At 45.5% G+C, this 18,440-nt stretch overlaps 4 protein-coding genes across 4 annotated transcripts; 3 read left to right on the top strand and 1 right to left on the bottom strand.

The window, feature by feature from the left end:
* The first annotated feature begins 3,924 nt into the window (after positions 1-3,924).
* Positions 3,925-4,719, top strand: FOMMEDRAFT_16814 (uncharacterized protein). The gene is made up of 3 exons (XM_007262350.1): positions 3,925-4,357; positions 4,444-4,543; positions 4,605-4,719. Exons 1-2 carry the CDS (start codon positions 4,251-4,253, stop codon positions 4,541-4,543), a joined length of 207 nt encoding a protein of 68 aa, XP_007262412.1. The 5' UTR covers positions 3,925-4,250; the 3' UTR covers positions 4,605-4,719.
* A 2,622-nt stretch (positions 4,720-7,341) lies between these two features.
* On the top strand, positions 7,342-10,538 carry FOMMEDRAFT_16813 (uncharacterized protein). The gene is made up of 4 exons (XM_007262349.1): positions 7,342-7,694; positions 7,976-8,041; positions 9,065-9,124; positions 9,185-10,538. The coding sequence occupies exons 1-4, from the start codon at positions 7,548-7,550 to the stop codon at positions 9,203-9,205; spliced, it is 294 nt and encodes a 97-aa protein (XP_007262411.1). The 5' UTR covers positions 7,342-7,547; the 3' UTR covers positions 9,206-10,538.
* A 3,352-nt stretch (positions 10,539-13,890) lies between these two features.
* Positions 13,891-15,781, top strand: FOMMEDRAFT_151321 (uncharacterized protein; the record flags this gene model as incomplete). Its single annotated transcript, XM_007262348.1, has 8 exons — positions 13,891-13,928; positions 13,971-14,131; positions 14,251-14,405; positions 14,714-14,946; positions 15,025-15,228; positions 15,269-15,360; positions 15,393-15,507; positions 15,571-15,781. The coding sequence occupies 8 exons, from the start codon at positions 13,891-13,893 to the stop codon at positions 15,779-15,781; spliced, it is 1,209 nt and encodes a 402-aa protein (XP_007262410.1).
* A 266-nt stretch (positions 15,782-16,047) lies between these two features.
* On the bottom strand, positions 16,048-17,064 carry FOMMEDRAFT_151320 (uncharacterized protein; the record flags this gene model as incomplete). Its single annotated transcript, XM_007262347.1, has 3 exons — positions 16,048-16,129; positions 16,224-16,484; positions 16,580-17,064. The coding sequence occupies 3 exons, from the start codon at positions 17,062-17,064 to the stop codon at positions 16,048-16,050; spliced, it is 828 nt and encodes a 275-aa protein (XP_007262409.1).
* Positions 17,065-18,440: the final 1,376 nt, after the last annotated feature.

Below are 18,440 nucleotides of genomic sequence, written 5' to 3'. Positions count from 1 at the left end.
AGTGGTGCAATCAACAAAAAAGATAAGCGTTGATTTTATTTGTCTACACAAGTTGTATACAGTCAATGATCTACACCCAAGGTCTGAATAAAAACTGTGAGACGCGTATCAACTTTTGTATGAACAAGGAATTCTCTTAATGTTACTTCTTGACACAAAGTACAGTTATCACATTAAAAACTACTTGATAATTTGTTCAAATTCATTCTCTACAACTTGTCAGAGGGATATTAGCTAAAAAAAATATTAGTTTGTATATAGCTGATTTAAGTAGTATTTTTTTAGTATTTCTATTGTACCTCATTCAGTTCTTATTTATAAGACAAATCCCTCTGACAAAAGTTTCTTCAGAATATTAAATTTATTAAATTTATTTTTTTCTTATTTTACTGTCAGTGTGTATTGTAGAGTAACTCTTGCAAAACTTCTACTCTACTGGGGACACTACTTACACTCACCTAATGGATCGACAGTCCTTTCTGAGGACCGTGGGAATGCCCGTTTCGCACAACCGAAAGTAGGACCCCCATTAACACTTGTCGCATTCCGAAGCTCCCCTAACAGGCGAGCAAGGGTCGGGATGTGACTCTATGCGCTGAAACGCAAGGCTGTGTACCCAGTTTCTGGACTTATGGATGGGCGATCAGAGCTCCACGGAACTGATACGGTTGAGGGACTTCCGCGCTTCACTGGTGTCCTGTATGATATATCAGATAATAAACCGCGTCGGTATACTACGGATCATGTATGCTCTGCCGAGCTTCACATCGGTACAATGCTTGTTATGACAGAAGGCGCACCTGCGCGTCGCCCTATTTCTGCCCTTGAAGGGCGGAAGAGAAAAGATTCTGAAGAACGGGAAGTCGTGAATCAGACTCGATTCGATTCTGAAACGCGGATCTCGGCCAAGCATATCCAAACATCCCAAAATAGTAAAAAGCCTCTGTTTCACCTTTCGAGACCACACACAAAATTGTCGCATCGATGCATTCTCCACCGTCGATCGTTAACTCCTTACAAAACCAAGGAATTAAGGTGGATTCTCCCCACATACATCATCTAGACCGAAAGTGGCGAGAGCAGCGAACACGAGCTATGAAGGTACCGACGATCAGACCAACGTTGTGGCGGCGCTGATGCGCAACATACCAAAAATAGTCAGTGTACTGGCAATAAGAGTACACTGACATTGAATGAAGTACGGATAGCCGTAGCGGATATCCGATAAATGGTGCGCCAAGTTCAAGGCAAGCAACTCGACCATGGGCGCGGCAATCGTCCCGGAGTCTTGCAAGCAGGTAGGCCTTCTTCCCTAAATGTGTGGCCGAGAATCCCCCTTTTGTCTTCCTTGTTATCGAGAGTCCTTGTCCATATCTTCTTATCGCTCTGTTTTCGTTTGTTTTTCTACCTTTTCCCTTTGTATCGTAATTAGAATTCTCAAGAGCAAATCTGCAAGAGAAGAGAAGGACTAGAAGACGAGAATTGTAAATCAACACGCGACTACAACACGTACAGAGACAAGTGATACAGACGAATCCGAGAACCAGAAGACATGCTTTGTTGACGTCGAGCGACATGAAGTTGCAAGAAGGACAAGAAGAAGAAGCCAATTAGGGAAGGGAAGTTTGTAACGATCACCGGCGCTAGAAATTAGAATGCATGACCTGACCAATTGCGAGAAATGGTCTCAAGGTGTCAAATCCTTTGCGCTGTCGTTGATCATCAATGCTGCTGCATCACAATCGAAAGCAAAGACATAAGTCGCATGGTTTCCTCTCAAAGCTAGCAAAAGGGAAAGGTCCAGACTCCGAGCCTGTATCCGCGCTTCCTGGGCTAAGGGACGCAGATGGAATAAACACGGCTGAACGGACATGTATCCATCGATTGAATGCACTCCAACCCTTGGGTAAGTAAGCAACAAACTTGATCTTCGCAGGTCCCATCTAGACATCGGTGATCCGAACACTCGGCGAATGATGCCTCATAGTTACCTTATGCATGTATTTACTCAATACGAAGTTTAAACATTAACAGTACTCATGTGCTTGTCTACCTCTTCTTGGTTGGCCAATATACTTTATCAATACTCCGTCGCCTCACTATTCGACATCGTCATTGGTTTGTTCGGCCTTCACACCAGCGCTGTCATATGCCGCCGAGTATGACTTTCAAACAGTCTTTCCACGCGGTCAACTCGGACATTTGTACGTCGAAGGATAGAAGTTCATTCATTGACATATCATAATTTACTCACATAAAATAAAAAAAGTCTGTCGTATGTTAGAATTTCTCCTACACGCCGCATAAGGACAAATGAAATATCAACATGGGTCTGGTGATGATATGCACGGCATCATCCCCACTGTTTACTGTCTTCAAAACTACTCCTTAGCGCCAGAGAACCTGCAGATTTGAGTATATCAAACCCAACGAGCAAGAGGCTCAGAAATTGGCAGATAGTGAAGCGCTTAACTGAATAATACACATGCATCGCTACTTATAGATTGACTCGTACTCCTGTGTCAGTATCAAATCAGGATCAGAATCAAATTCGGTTTTGGGATTAGGCACAGACGAAGCAAATGATCATGTATGGACAATGCGTACTTGAAGAGTAACCTACTGCTCAGAACTACTCATTGTTCAGGCAATATGTATAGCTGCGAACACTCTCAAATATTACTCCTTGTAGTCATGGGGCGGGGCCAAAGCAAGTTATATGTACCGGGGTGTTAACACATGCCGCCTTCCGCAGGACTGAAAACGCCTCCGACAAGACAAAGAAGAGTTCAAACCAAGATGAAGACGGAGCGCCCGTTCAAACATCTTCCTATCTTCTTCCTATACTAATCATCAATCACATCAATACTAATATTAAAGAGCAATGATACAGAAGCTCTAGGTCCATACCACTCGAACACATGACATCCTACAAATACCAAGTTTATCTCTTCTTCCATCTCTTATCCTTTTGACTTGCCATTGTGATCGAGGCTGAGCCACGTCCAATCTTAACATCAAATTCAAGCGCCAAACGTATCGGCACCGCGCGGCGGCCATACTTGCGACAAACCGCCCTTAACCGGTGGAATAAGAATTGGAAATATTAGTGTCAATATTTGTCAAATGTTCTCAGAAAGTAAACGTTCAGTGCCTGACGCTATAATTATACGATGGGGTTATAATGTTTACGCCATGACCTTTACCTTCGCGGGAGCCACGAGCAAAGACAGGAACTCTGGTAAACACAGAGCCCAATATAGGCAGCCGAACATCTCTCCCTTCCTAATCGTACCATGGCGGAAAGATTGACGCCCTTGCTAATACTGTCATCCGCCTAGTTCGGGTTCCACCTTCTCTTCCGTCATTAGTTGCCTATACTTACACTCAAGCCTCTTCTTTCATCTTTCCTCCGCTTTCACTCCAGTGCATATAGGTGTCGTTTCCTCAAGGCTCGTTCGAGCCAGCGCCAAGGGTACACTAATACCATGTTATGCTTATTTAATTTTGTGTTGATGTACACACCAGAGCACAGCTTTTGATGCCACAGGGTTTCAATCTAACGACTCGATAAGCTCAAATAGAGATGAGGGTACCTAACTCTATCCACATGTACATGCACTTTTCTTTCTGGGAGTCGACACTCGAGGGTCTAGATCAGTTGACTCTGCAGAAACACGTGGAGAAATGATTGACGTTCCTTGACACTACACTAATCTTAAATTTCAAGGGAGCGTTCTTTATGCCTTTGTATCTGAACGATCTGAAAAGCTTCCGCCGCGGAGACTACTATTATGTCAAATACTAGAGGCTCCGAACGCGAAAATCGCGTAGGCAATAATTTCTAATAAGATTAACACCGTATATTTGAACTCACAGTAAAAATGCCTCGCCTTCCCGTATCTTTGTAGGAATTTTTTCGAGACAAGACATGTCGTTGTTGATGTTGATTTTGGTCTTGAAAGAGGATAAAGTTAGAATCTGCCACCATTACCGTTTCATTGCAATTGCTGAGTATTGTACCAAGATACCCGAAATCGAGTGAATCGGCAATGTAGCACTCGGATTCAAAAAAACCTAATCCATAGCTGACCCCACAAAGTACAAGTAACAGACAAAGCAGAGTTCCAGACAACAGGTTATGTATGGGCCAAAGAACAAGCGTATGCAAAGCACCGAGGGCTAGATGCGTTCTACCATATAGATAAGGACCTGAGGTGGTGGTACATAAATAACCTGGACAGAGCACAATGCACAGCAGTACGTCTCCAGAGCCCACCATATATGCTGATATCAGTGCATACAGGATGAGCAACGTCGTGGAAACCGGGGTACAGAGAAAGGGTGATAGGCCGTGGTACGTAGCAGTAACGTCTAGAACGCGAAACAAGGTAAAAAGTTAATGCATTTCGAAGGCTATACATAAATGATTGACTTGCACAGTAACAATTGCGTTCGAAGCGGTTCTAGACTATTCCCCCTCCGCATTTGGCTCTTTCCGACTCCCGAGCGTCAGCACCCTCTATTCCACCAAAATGCTTAAAACAAATGGTAAGTGCAATTGCTATGTCTCCATCAAACGGGGTGTACGGGATAACGCTCACAAAAAAGTGGCACATGGACATGCCATTGGAAGAACGTTGAAACACGAGTTATTCCGCAAAACGGACGCGATTGGCATGGCGTTCCGACAAGTCGCTTTTTTGTGCAGCGTCGTTTCGTTTGTTTCGTCCCCCACGTGTCAGTGACGTCTTGCTGCAAGGATTGAATTTCTGATTTTGAAAAAAACGCTCGCGTCGCGGGACAGAGTTGATCCGCTCTCCTCTTCACTACTTCCGAGCTATTTTCTCTTCCGTCCGTTTCGCTCGCCAACCCAGAAAGCCCAATCAGAACCAATGAATCCGCAGTCACTAAGAGGGTCAGCAAGAAGAGAGGAAGAATGAAAGTTTTCCGCAGCGGATGTTATCACCATAGTAAGTTTCACCTCGTTGACAGTAACATATGTTTATTTGAAACCAAGTAGTATACATCTACACGTTTCACAAAACAAAAGCTGCCTTTATAACCATCCTGAGCTGTGCCGTTGGTGGTTACTAGTTGTCGGCAGTCGTCATCGTTAAGGTTGATTCCGTGTCGGTGGGCACGAATAGGTTGGAGACCGACCATCGCAATACGTGGGTCCAATAATAGTTCGATTATTCGGGCTCGAAATTAAGAGTGAATATTTCGGTGTCAAACCATTACTCTTCTCAAAGAGACATTTCGCTACAGAAGAAACCAACAAAGACCGTATGCCTTGTTCGCTTTGAAGTATTACCACCGTGACGCAGGATCGAACAAATTCAGAAAACGTAAAACGCAGTATTCGGGAAGTAGCGACAAGAACGAAGTTGCATATGCGTCAAAGAATATGAGCGTTTAAAAGGAGCGGGAAGTTCACTTTAAAAATCACGCTGCGGCTGTCGGGCTGTGAAAGGGTCGGAAATGGGCCGCCAAGGTAACACTGGTATTAATCTTGGAATGCTTGAGCGCAGATTTGATCCAGTCAATTCGTTTAAATTCATATCGCTCACAAAAGGCAATGCACGGCATGCATTGATGTGTTATTAGAATGAATGTTACGATTAATACGAAGGAGAAAGACAAAGGACTAATAAAGAGATGGGCCCATGGAAGAAGGTATGACTGAAGCTAAGCCTGTCAATTAACACGCGTTCTATGCTTATCAGTGGCATTGATAGTCAACATGAAATGTGAACTCGTGTGTTTATGATATATTATGTCCTTTACATGCATCTGTGGACGTGCAAATACCATGTTTGAAGTCGGAGATGCTTGTATTGTCGAGATCGAGGGTTGTTGCGGTCGGTCGCGAGGAGTACGCACGGTCAAGCAGACAGAGAAGTAGAAGTCAAAAAAAGTCGAGAGCAGCGCGTCATACATCCATACAGTAAGAGATAGCAAAGTCAAACAGAAGAAATGAATTTGCACGTCAAGAGCGTGCTAATGAATCAATGTCATTCTGGCCTTCGACCATATGCTTCCCTCCTTTCTGTTAGTAAAGGACGAGAACAAACTAGGCGTTAAGCTTGGAAGTAATATTCCCGTCTCGCAAAAACCCATTGCCCAAGGCCCAAGGCCCAAAGCCCAAAGCCCAGGACTTTCCCATCGCGCCACGAGTTTCCTATTCCTGATTTCCAAACTGCGCAAGGGTGCCGGAACAGAACGAACGCAGCGTGCCCTCCAGCTCCGAGCTACTCTGCAGACGCGTGCCTTCTTTCGTCCCTCCCGTCAAGGAGGAATAGGAGGTTGAGCAGCCCCTAATCGAATTGCACAGTATTTTCATCCGACAGGAAAATGGTAAACAGTATTTCGTAATGCAGGACAGCCAGTGAGAAAGCCACCGCTTGACAGGTTCAGAATGGCAAGAAGACCTGAACACGAGGAGCGCTGAGTTGAAGGGTAAATTGATTCTCATGTTCTCATCGAGCATCACAAGCATCGCCCAAGAGGCAGCGTATGTTCTTCTGAATAGAAAGTACGAGCCAGATTAGGAACTAGAATTGGAAGCACGTACACGCGCAGGCGGACGTCTGTAAGTAGCGCGAGCAATCATACAGGAGAACAGAGAGGCGATGTGAGTGGGTTAACGAACAGTTCGCCGGTGCGGTCTGAGAACGGCGAACTGGAAAGCCTACACTTTTTTTTTGCTTCTTCTTCGTTTTACTTTGAGCGAGGCGTTACGGCATGGATGTTTTGGTTGCAGTATGGACTCAGGGTCGCGGCGCCGTTCTTCGCAAGAGACTAGTAGGGCTGGGGAAGAATCATGATCAGATACTGAGATCTGATTCTCTGAACATCATTGCCATCGCCACCGCGAGGCGAGTACGCGCAAGGCCAAAGCCCAAAGAGAAGCCGAGAGCAGCTGTGTACCCCCGATCCGCCCAATCCGGGCCTATCCCCTCTTCCGTCCGTTATTTTATATGTGCACGGATATCAATTCTATCTCTGGATATATGGTAGGTACCGCGTGAGAGCGTTTCTGGCCGCCCACGCGTCCAGCAGATGAGCTTTTTTAATTATTTTTTATTTGCCTTTTGGGTGGGTATAGATATAGACTCTCGAGTTGGCCCATAGACGCTAGTCCTCTCTCCTCGCAGCCTCGCTCGAGTTAAGTAGTGTGCTTCGCCTACGCTCAAACATACATATACACATATTCCATCTCACTGGGCAGACCGCAAACACCACCCCTCCGTACCCCTGCCTCCCTAACAGTTCTCCTTTGCTCCCCTCAGTCCCTTCCCGTCAAGGCGCATATAAGGTCCCACTCCTCGGTGCCTCTACTCGACCACTCCCCCGCTGCTGCACACCCAGTCTAGAGCCTGCACATATCTCTACACCCCGCCTCCAGGCTCTCTTGAACTTACCGGCCCGCACCCGCACCCGCGCGTGTTAGCAGCCATCGCCGCTGCACACCACCTCTCTCACAACCCGTTCAACTAACACAGCCGCCGCGGCGCCTCCCCCATCTTAACCCGTTGTACGCAATGTCATATCAAAAGCGCATGGACCACCTGACGGCGCTCCCGAGCGTGTCATACCAGTTGTCGAGCCTCCCGCAGGCCAAGAGCCTGGACCATGTTGCGCTGCACCAACCCACGCTGGCGTCACATCTACCAGCACAAGAGGCTAAGGTGTGTAGCTATTCTTCTGATCATGCTTGCGGATGTGCTTGTGCTCTCCCATGCATTGTGCGCGAAGCAAGGCGTGGAGCGCGGACACTTGATCGACGCGCGGACGGAGTGGATTTCCACTTCTGGCCGTCGGTCATGAACATCGGTGCCATTGCCTTGCCATAACATGGGTCATGCCCATCCATGCCATGGTATCATGCACGGCTTCCGTGCTCTTCTCTGTCAGTGTCATCATCCGTCAATGCGGGCGCTAATGCGTGGGCCTTCCTTTTCTATCCTAGCTGCGCAAAGCACTTTCCGTCACCTCTCAGAACTCTGCGAACAGCCAGCAACAGACCACGGCACCTGTGAGTGTCCCGCTACTTTCGATACCCATCCTCCCCCATTTTTTTCGTGCTTTTTGTTGTACTTGCTTTCATTTCGCTTCGATCGCCCCCTTTACCATCTACCCGCGAGAGTTCATTATCGCTCGCTGGAGTTACTATCGTTGTCACAATCGTGGTGGAGGGGAATGTACATGTGTTCAACCACGTGGACAACACCTCTCCGCTCGTGTTTATCCCAAGTGTCGCCTCCGCGTTGACGAGAGGACAGATGGCCGTGTCGCCGAGTCCCTATACATAATCGCTTCACCTATTCTCCTCGCTCCCCCGTTTCATGTCCTCAAGCGTACCTGCTTCCTGTCCTCTTCTCATCTCTTCGCCCGCATTCTCACTTCCCTCATGCGCCGCTTCGTGTTCACACTCCCCGAGTTCCCAGAGCTTGGCTCTCCACTCCCCTACTTTCAAGTCTAAACCCTATTGATGTACACGCGGATACATATATCTTGATCTCCTGTCTATTGCACCTTTCTCCTTTTGGCCATTCTCAACCCTTCCTTTCCTATTCTTTGCTTTCGTTAGATTTCTCCGGACTTTCCAGCCCAACACCCTCTTTTTGCATAGTTTCGCCTCATCACATCCTTCACGGTCTCGCCTCATCGTTCATCTCCTGATGATCTTGTTTTCTCCGCATTGGCGAGTTTTACGCGCGACGTGACGTGATCTGATTCTCACTTCATGCGAGCATTTTGCGTCGATCATTCGGATATCCCTCCCTTTCTTCGTCGCTCAGATCTCTGAATTTCGTCAATCTTTCTCGTGTTTCAAGTTGCGGACTTTTTTAGATTTTATTTTCTATCTTGCTCCCTTTTTTTATACTTGTTTTGCGCAATTTTGGTTCTTCCGCTACGGTAAACGATTCGGGTCCGAGGCGCATGAGGCGTCTGGCTTTTTCAACTTTTTTTTTTTGGTTTCTCTCCGGAATCTCCATTATGCCATCTTGACCTCCGCTTGACAATGAGCCAATACTGACTGCCTTGAATTTTGCAGAAAACTCACACAGTGCAAAATTCACCTACGTGCTCACAAACACCGCTCATGATGCGTACTGTTCGTAATCTCCTTTTTTTTCAAATGGCTCATGGATCCCAATCTAATCTGTCAAGACAGACTAAGTCGAAATTACGATGAGTGAGATTGAGAAAGGTCTGGCCTTTCCAGTCCTTACTCCGTCACATCTGCCTCCACCTGTCTCCTCCGTCTTCGACCGTTCAACCATCCAACCATCCTCCCCATCCATCCAAATCGACAATAAATGTCCTGCACGCTCAGCGCTGCAGAGGGCTCCGAGCAAGTTGACCTTAAAGTCATTCGTCTTCACTTCATTGGACGACCCAACTGCGCTCAGCCACCCTTTCATTCCAATCTACACTCGGTTCGTCTCACATAGATTTTCGTTTGGTCCTTTGGTTCTTGCGTTTGGGTCGCCTATCTCTATCCTCTTTACCTTTCTTTTCCTGTCAACCGTGTCGTTATCGTTATCGTTGGGCGTTTGGATCGTCGTTTACTTTGTACTTCATCATTTGGCTTATCGGGACCTCTGGAGCACCATTACCATCACCTCCGCCACCTTACCACATAATCATACCCAATCGTCACTGCCATATTTCGCTAGCTTTCTCCCTGTTCGACCCGGTTAAGCTGGTTCTATCATCCGCCGTCCACTAGCACCCCACTCTGTCGTGCCGACTTGCACGCTTTCCGGGGTGGTCGGCGTCCGCAGCCAACGCTGCATGCGCTTTATCAGCCATCCGAAAAATTTTGCGCCGACACGTCATGCCTGCATACGCTCTTCCTTCGTTGTACCGGTGCTTCGGGTGTTCCGATGTCCGGCCGTCAGCAGCTACCTAGACGTGCTTCGGCGTGCTGCATTGTACGTCACGACGATGTTTGGGGCATTGTGTTTTGGTAGTCGGGTTGCCTCCAGCTCCTTCCCGCTGTTATCCTATTTCTCTGGTACACCCAGGACTCTTAAATTTTTCGGAGTTTGCAAGAAACCCACTATTGCTTCGGACTCCAGGCTTCTTATCCCTAGCTACTTCGTGTTTAGCATGCGGATCGCTGCTATTTCCTTTTTCTTCGTTTTCTTTCTGCTTTGCGTCTCGTTTGAGTTTCGGGCTTTGGTGTAATTGTTTCTTGTCTGCCTGCATCCTTCCTTGCCTTGTCTCATCAGTTCAGTCTTTCTTCATCTCATATCCCATACATAGACTTCTTTCGTCATTTCTGTCCTGACTACCGCTCTCCACTGGTTTGGTTTCTTTCAAACAACACATTATTCAACCAAAGCAAATAACATCTAGCCCTCCCCGTCCAAATTCATCCAACCAATTTCAGGCAAAGCTGTATCTAGTCACTACTCGTCTCATCTCGTACATACATAATCCGTTTTGAATCAACCCACTCATCTTATATTGGTATTCGTAGTTTTTGCGTAGCGTATTCAATCTAACAGAGTTGAATAAAAAGGATATATACACACATCTACCTCATTCGTCTTTTGTTTGGTGGTTAACGTTAGGTCGAAAAGTAGAAATCAGGGACAAAGTGGGCACAGGTCTAGGGATTATATCAAAAATAGGGACTATTACCGTGCCGGTTAGACCGCGTACAGTCGCATTATCTGAATTAATTGAGATGTAGATATGAAGGTGAAAGCATGATATCAACTGCAGATAGAAGCTAGTTGCTAGCACTAACTGTACGTCGTCCTCAAGAATCGCAAGGGATGACGAGGTGGGTTTCGGAGCCGGTCCGATTGATCTACCTCACTTCGCCTCGTGCCTCTCTTTACTTTTGTACCCCATATTGTGTTCTTCCACCTCTGAGAAAGTTTACCATCTAGAAAGTTTCGACTAACCTCTCTTGTCTCCATTGCATATTGTTTTGTCAAGTTGAATCGAAGCCGCACATGTTCGAGCATACCTACTGAAATATGGTAGCAAAAAGGTATTTTATCCGCATCGCGTCAAAGTGCCCTGACCGAAGGCTATCATATATTTGTCCTTGTAGTACTCCCTCTCTCTGGAAAAGCATCGTTTCCGGGGTATCTCATCACTGTCGCGTATCGTTATCTGTGTCTGGACTCTGTTCTACCTTGCTCTTCTCCTCCTCGAAATGTCCCCGGACTTTGGCCTTTTGCTCCTTTTGATCGGTTCCTCACTTTCAAGCGTTTCCATGAGTGTGCCAGAGATGTCGCCACACCTGCATACGGATGGGTGTATTCCATCGTTTGTTGCAATACTCTATTCTACATGACCTTCATGACCTTCCATAAACGACGTCACTATGTTCTGTGTACCTCTGTTCTTCCCTTCTCGATCATGTTATGTGCTTTTCTTTTTTTAGCTCTGATTCTCTACTGTATAAATTCGTTGAGCATGCTGAGCCAACTGGTCTTAAGGACTGAATCTGATGGAGGATACCAGAAGGACTACCTATCTTAAGCGCCCATATGATCAGAAGAACCTCCAAAAGACGAAAGGATGGGATTGGAATTAATATATTCGCTGCCATCACTCATAAAGCAGATCTGGATGACAACCTCATCTCGATTTGTCGTCCAAGTGAAAACTACTCCATTTGTATCGTATCGTTAACAAATGTGCAAGCGCTGCCTTTTTAATCCTTGTATCAATACAAGTACACATGACGATGACGGATACTTTTCTGTCCGAAAATCAGGGTGAACATTGAAGAAATATGAACGGAGTCATAAGTTCACTTTGGAGAAGATTTTGGACAATGCGTTTGTACAGTGTATAGTATTGACACGATGCATCTGACATAAGACACCATGTAGTTATTCAAAAGTGTGCATCTGACATAGTAACTCAGCAGCCAAAAGCAAATGAATAGCAGCATAATAACCTCGGGTTCGCAGCGCGCCGAGGGAGAAGCTTGCAAGCTTTTGTTATCAGTATTGATGCGGAGTTTAGAGCAGAGCAGGACCTAGGAGAACAGAAGGCCACGAGCATGGCTTGGGAAAACGCGAGTTGTTCGCATTCACAAGTTCTTAAATGCATTGAATAGGTGCTAGAGAGAGCGACGAAGTGTGCATCATAGTGTGGATGTTGGAGTTTGAATGGAGGTCGCGTGAACATGAGCGTTGGAGCGCAAAAGGGGGTCTAAGGAGGATTTAGTGTGTAAATGAATGTCGCACGTTACAAGCCCCCAGGGCTTTCCAGTTATTGTCTCTTCTCTTGGATTCTTACACGAAAGAAATGACGAACCAGACAGAAAATTTCCCGGTGAAAACGGCAGCAAATGAGGACACGCCTCGACGTAGAAGGAAGTTGCGATTGACATTCAGGAGGGTTCCAATGAAAGAACAACGGCCGGATGCTGATTGGCTGAAGAAAGGTTGTTGCTAGATTGACGCCCGTTGTTCCATTTCCACCATGACGCGAGTCTCGCCTCGTCCCTTTTTACTTCCTTTTACCCTCAATTTCTCTTTGCATCCGTCTCCCTCAGATATCCGTTATTCGGGCACTATCCGTTCTTGCACAAGTCAAGGTCCAAGGCCCATGTATGTATGCACTCGTTTTTTATTTGCATATCAACGGCCTATAACTCGTAAAATGATCTGCAAGTCTGTCCGATATCGGCCTCGCTTTTCAGGATCAACAAGATGCTACATATACTTAGGACAGAAGGAAAAGTTAAAAAAGATGAGGATCACAATCAGAAAGAAGGTCCTCTGAAATCCCGGATGATGCGGTGCGATGTCATAGACACGCATGTAATGATTATTCGGACAATTAATAATGCCTCGTGTGTCTTCGAAGCCTGCGCCTCAAGGAAGCTAAAGGTCGCAAAAAGGGAAAGCAGCACCGATTTTGACGTGTACATGTAAGTATTCCATGTTCATAGTGTATGAACGATTCCTAAATCTAACGAGGCTGTCCGGAAATTTGCAGGAAGTGCGGAGATTACAATTTATGCGAAGCTCAGTGTGTGCCCCTTGGTGACCTTTGGGAAAATGAGCAGCTCATCACTAGGCAACGTATTCTTCCCATCCTTATGTTGATTCACAGACATGAGGCTAAATTCTTTGCGCACTCCAGATTGGTATCTGTTCCCTATCCACTCTTGTGAGCATTAACTTTGTTACCTACCTCTCGCCCTCTCGGAAAATTAATAACTAGAAGCAGAATCCTATAATCTTCAAGCACAGATTTGGCCTCCTCCCAAGAACACGGGACAACCTCACGTTCCCTGCGCTTAATCACCCCTTCAATCCTCCCGCGGCGGTCATTGGCTATCTAGCAATGTGTCATAGTCATGTCTCTAATAAGTCTCTCTCCCTCCCCCACTTCAGCCAATAGGCATCCATTCAATCATCTTCTGCACTTTCGCAAACTGCAGGGCCCCGGTCCTTGGTGCGCCCATCGACCCTCGATTCGATCCTCCGAAGTTCACTCAGCGAATCATATAGCGAATATCGGTGATGAAGAACGCGAAGAGAATTTTAGAAGCCTAAAGATAAAGTCCTCCTGTCCTAGCTCTTAGCCTCGACTGGAACCAAGAACCGATACCAAGGATGGATCCGCATCCCGGTTGGCGACTATTTATCTTCGTGTCTGAATTAATCCTTGACTGACCAATGGAAACGAGTTCTACCTGACAGCGTGGTCTTAATGACCTGAGCAACGGGAGCGAGTTCTGGTTCCCCCTGCCTCTGGAAGCGTGCTGATGTGGGCTTGCTGTATATTCATCTGCGTCTATGGCTCTCTCGTCTCGTCAGACCCGTCAAAGATCCACAGGTAGTCTTTCTGGTAACAAACCATCCTGATCACAGCAAAACCTACCTGTCGATTATGCATGTCGATACCGATGGGGCGCCAAATATGCTCTCGTAAATAAGCCTTGGAGGCGAGCTCATCAACGTTCACTGCAGAACTTTGACAAGTGCTGAGCGACCGGGTAAAACGCTGCGCGAAGATCATATCAGCACGGACTATGCCCTCTCTCTCCATGATGCGCAGTCCTTCAACTTGAACAACTTATGCTTACAAATGATCGACCTTCTCGGGCAGGCTGGGCACTATTGCAACAATGGTAGTGCTTTTTTCTTACTGGTGTCAGAACTCTGTGAAATATGCCTTCCTATAGCTCAACGGAAAACACGGTAGCAGTTCATCTACTGTAAGTCCGTGGGTTATTGATGATGCGGTCAGGGCTGCCGACAACCAGTATGTTCAAATTTCGCGACAGTCCGCAGGTTTCGCAGGCCGCTCGTGGCCTTTATTTCACGAGTATTCGTGAAATTCGCCGTATTACAGTTCACCACATAGTATTTTTCCCTGTTTCAGTTCCCCTCGTGGTTATCCTCGTGAGTAACCCACGTGGATAACCTCAGTGTGGCAAACTGGCCAGTTTCCACTCGTACTCTAGTATTCGCAGGCTGGCTGCTTACGTTTTGTTACCAAATATATCGAACAAGTAGATCTGCGTCATATTTTAGGGCGCATCGCGCTTGAACCTTTGAATATGCACCGCCCTCAGTTTTCATCCTTCTAGTCGTCCTTGAGAGTGTAGCGTTCGAACAGTACAATACTTGTAGCGCGTATATTCCGAGGATTTCATTGGTGCGACTTATAGTCCGCGGAAAACAGCAAGGTTAGCTCTCCTTCTATATAGTCCGATGCATCGTGGGGCAAGTCCAGACACTTAAGAACGAGCGATCCGCTTCTCCAGGCTCACTCAAGGTTTTCTCAAAAGGCATCAAACGCATGTATCGGGAAACGGACTTCCGAATCTCTCGCATATACTTCCAGGCTAAAAGGCTCCATGCTGATCCAGAGTTCTAACGCTACGCACGGACAGCTCGAACCATGCGTCAGAACCAGTCAACTTCTTATCGGAAAGCAGAAGTCAGGATTTTCCACGGCTCGTCCTAGATAAAATAAGCTATATCAAGAATTGCTGCACATAGACTTATCGCTTGAAAGCTTGGGGGCTTCCGCTCCACACCGAACACTTTCTTGGTTTCGACCTGACCTAGAATTTACGTCTTCGGAATGGGTTGAGACAATTGAAGATACGAACTCAGACCAACGGTGGCTGAACACTGGTACTCCTCACACCGCGATTCGAGAAGACAAGCGCCCTGAGGCTTGGGCGAGCCCAATTGCTCAGGCGAACGGCCACCTCGTGTACTAGGAAGAGTACGAGTAATTGCTGCGGTGTTACCAGCGAGCTAACCACATGTCGAACATGGTCGAATCGAATTAACTACCGACTACCGCCCTCCGCACAAATCAACGTTAAGCGCTCATCTGGAGGCCGTAATTATGAAATCTATATTTACACCATTTAGATTGCGCACACAAAGTCCGTCTGATCCTTCTCGCTTACCCAACCAATCTCTTTCTCTCCGCTCCCTTCCTCTTCCCATCCTTCAACCAGCTAATTCTCAGGAGTGGCTTCCATGGGTTATGTATAGCGTCATAAGAATTAATAACGATATTCTCCCGCCATCTCATCTCCGTTCGTAGACAGCTCTTCGCTTTCCTTTCCCCTGATTTAGCACACCTTCTCGATCCTCCCCTTAGTTTGTCGATGCCACTCCCGATGAACTTCGACACGCACACATGCAAAGCCACTCCACTCTCCACACGTTATCGTCGAGCCGAGGCTGTGATCATTCTGCGTCGCATTTATGCGACAGGAGCCTGTGTCGTTGCATTGGGGAGACGCAGAACGTAAAATAGTGTGGAGGTCAGCTGGTCTCTTCCCATTCTTCGCTTTAGCTTATGATTTTCTATAGTTGACTTGCTTCAGCCCAATGACTTTTTAAGATAGATGTCTCATGGTCGGTTACGATCAAGGGTCATGAATCATGAATCATGAATCGCTAGTTTACAAGAATGCGCTTTTCTAACATTGCTAACGCCCAACTATCTTATTTCAGAGTTGATTAGGATTCGAATTTTAGTGTTGACGATAAGATCAAGTTGGCGATCCTCAGTCGTTCACGGGCACAGGAATAGGCTTTGTGGAGTTTCAGCGATGCGTGTACTAAGGGACGCTGCTGCCATTAACATGATGTCAATTCTATCCATGTACGTAGTACAATAATACCTCTAATAATACATAACTTCCAAAGTTAAACGACTACATGATAAACACTACATGGTATATCTTCTACAGCATGTTCTTGCTTTCGAGTTCGCGCAGCATAACAGACCATTCGAACGTCTCTCTGCCGTATCCCATTCGCCTATGCATAATGTCGCGGAAACCGAGACGAAGATACAAGGGCATAGTTGTTGACGATGCCTCAGATATGATCGGTAAGCCTATGCTTGGACCATTTTCAGCAGGGACCTTGGCCAATGCAAAACAGTGTTGTAAAAGGGCGGTGCCGGCGCCAAGACGGCGATATGCGGGGTGTACAAACAGAACCTCCCTGTTCGGTAAATGTACGATGTATGAGCGGAGAAAGACAATAGCAAAACATATTAGTTTCAACGAGACGCATGGAATCGGAGATACGGCACATACAATAACGCATGAGGCTTCCCGTGTAGCAGGTCACTTCCCACTTCTACTCGTCCACGGTGCACCTCTGCCAAAAATGTCTTCAAGAACGATAAATCTGTTCCATCCACTTTAAATCCCGTCAACTGTTTTGATAATTTGCCTAAAATCGGCTTCAAATAAACCTTGTGTACGCCTACTGCAAACATATTTGAACTTCTTGACGCAACAGGGGATTGTCCGAATTCAGGAAGCCTTAGTACGGCCATGCCAATAGGAACGTTTCGACTCCCATCTTTTGAATTCACGGTAATCTCAGCCTTGATCATCACCGTCTTTTTATCGTTCAAAGTTTCTTCACGCCTTCGAAGCGTCGAATCGAAATCTGGCCAGCGTCGCGGAGGGATACCTCTCCGCATGAGGTCAGCACGGAATGGGTACATTCGTCCAGCGACAGCATCGTCCGGGTTTGTTCCTGTTGAGAGGGAGAACTTAAGGGGGGCACGCATAGACAAGGGGTGAGGTGACGATTGATCGCTCAGTGTCTCTCGTCCTTATATTGTATGTATTCTAACTGAGACATTATGAAGTCATTGTCTCGTGGTTCGTCCGTTGATGAACTAATCATCTCATAATACTCCCCTTCAAACTCTTACTAGTCCGAGTAAACTGGTAAGATGTTTGACTTGTGGTACATGTAGCACTTTAGTTAATATATCTGCTCGTTGATTGTTTGTCTGTATGTATTTTGCATTTATGTACTCTAACTCAATGTAGCATTTAATAAAATCTTTCTTATGATCTAAATGCTTTGTTCGTTCTGAATATTTGAGTTTGTCTGATGTAACTGTTTGTATAACAGCATTGTTATCACAAAAGATATTAATTGGTGCATCAGAGACCTGCAGAATCTCTTCAGCTAAATGTGTAAGTGTGATCACTTCCTGTGTTCCTCTTGCAAGAGCTATTAATTCAGCTTCATACATCAAATTTGCCACCAGTGTTTGTCTTTTACTTGACCATGAAACTAATGAATTGCTTAAGTAAAATGTATATCCTGATATTGCACAATGCCCTTCTTGCATCATACTGTCTGTGTCTGTATAGCTGTTCAATATTGATTGATTTGTGCTGCTGAGTTGGAGCCAGACATTGTTTATAGTTTTTAAGTACATGTAACAATGTTTAAGTGCTAGATAATGCTCCATACCAGGGTCATTGAGGTATTTTGCTAACTGATTTGTTGCAAATGCTATATCTGGCCATGTACAGTCTGCAATGTATCTAAGTGTACTAACCATGTTCATGTATGGTATATCAGACATTTGTTTTCTATTGTTATTAGTTTGTGATACTGTTTTTAATTGTGTACCAGGCTGTATGGGTGTTTGTACACTTTGTTCGTTTGTAAGTTTGTAACGTTCTATTATACTATTAATATAATGTGTCTGACACATCTTGATGAATCTATGCTCTCTGTTGTGTTGAATCTCTATACCAAGTAGCCAGTGTAATTTGCTACTGTCTGTATATTGTAAATGACATACAATAGATTGTTTTATCATTGTAATAGTATTATTATTCTTTGCCACAATAGTAATATTGTCAACATGTACAAATAATATGGCTACAGTTATTTCTTTCTTCTTTGTAAAGAATACAGTGTTATCATGTTCAGATTTTGTTAATCTACATTTAAGTAGTATATTAGATAGTGTTTTATACCATCTTCTACCAGCTTGTTTTAATCTGTATAGTGCTTTTTGTAATCATAATATTTGTCCATTCTGTAATCTGTCTATTAAGTTACCTGGAGGAGGTTTAACATATATTTCCTTGTCTTCCATCAATTGTCCATAGAGATATGCCAATTTATATCTATCTG

The sequence above is a fragment of the Fomitiporia mediterranea genome (genome assembly GCF_000271605.1).
Source record: "Fomitiporia mediterranea MF3/22 unplaced genomic scaffold FOMMEscaffold_1, whole genome shotgun sequence".
Lineage (NCBI taxonomy): Eukaryota > Fungi > Basidiomycota > Agaricomycetes > Hymenochaetales > Hymenochaetaceae > Fomitiporia > Fomitiporia mediterranea.
Note: the sequence above shows the minus strand (reverse complement) of the source record. Positions and strands in the feature narration are given on the sequence as shown.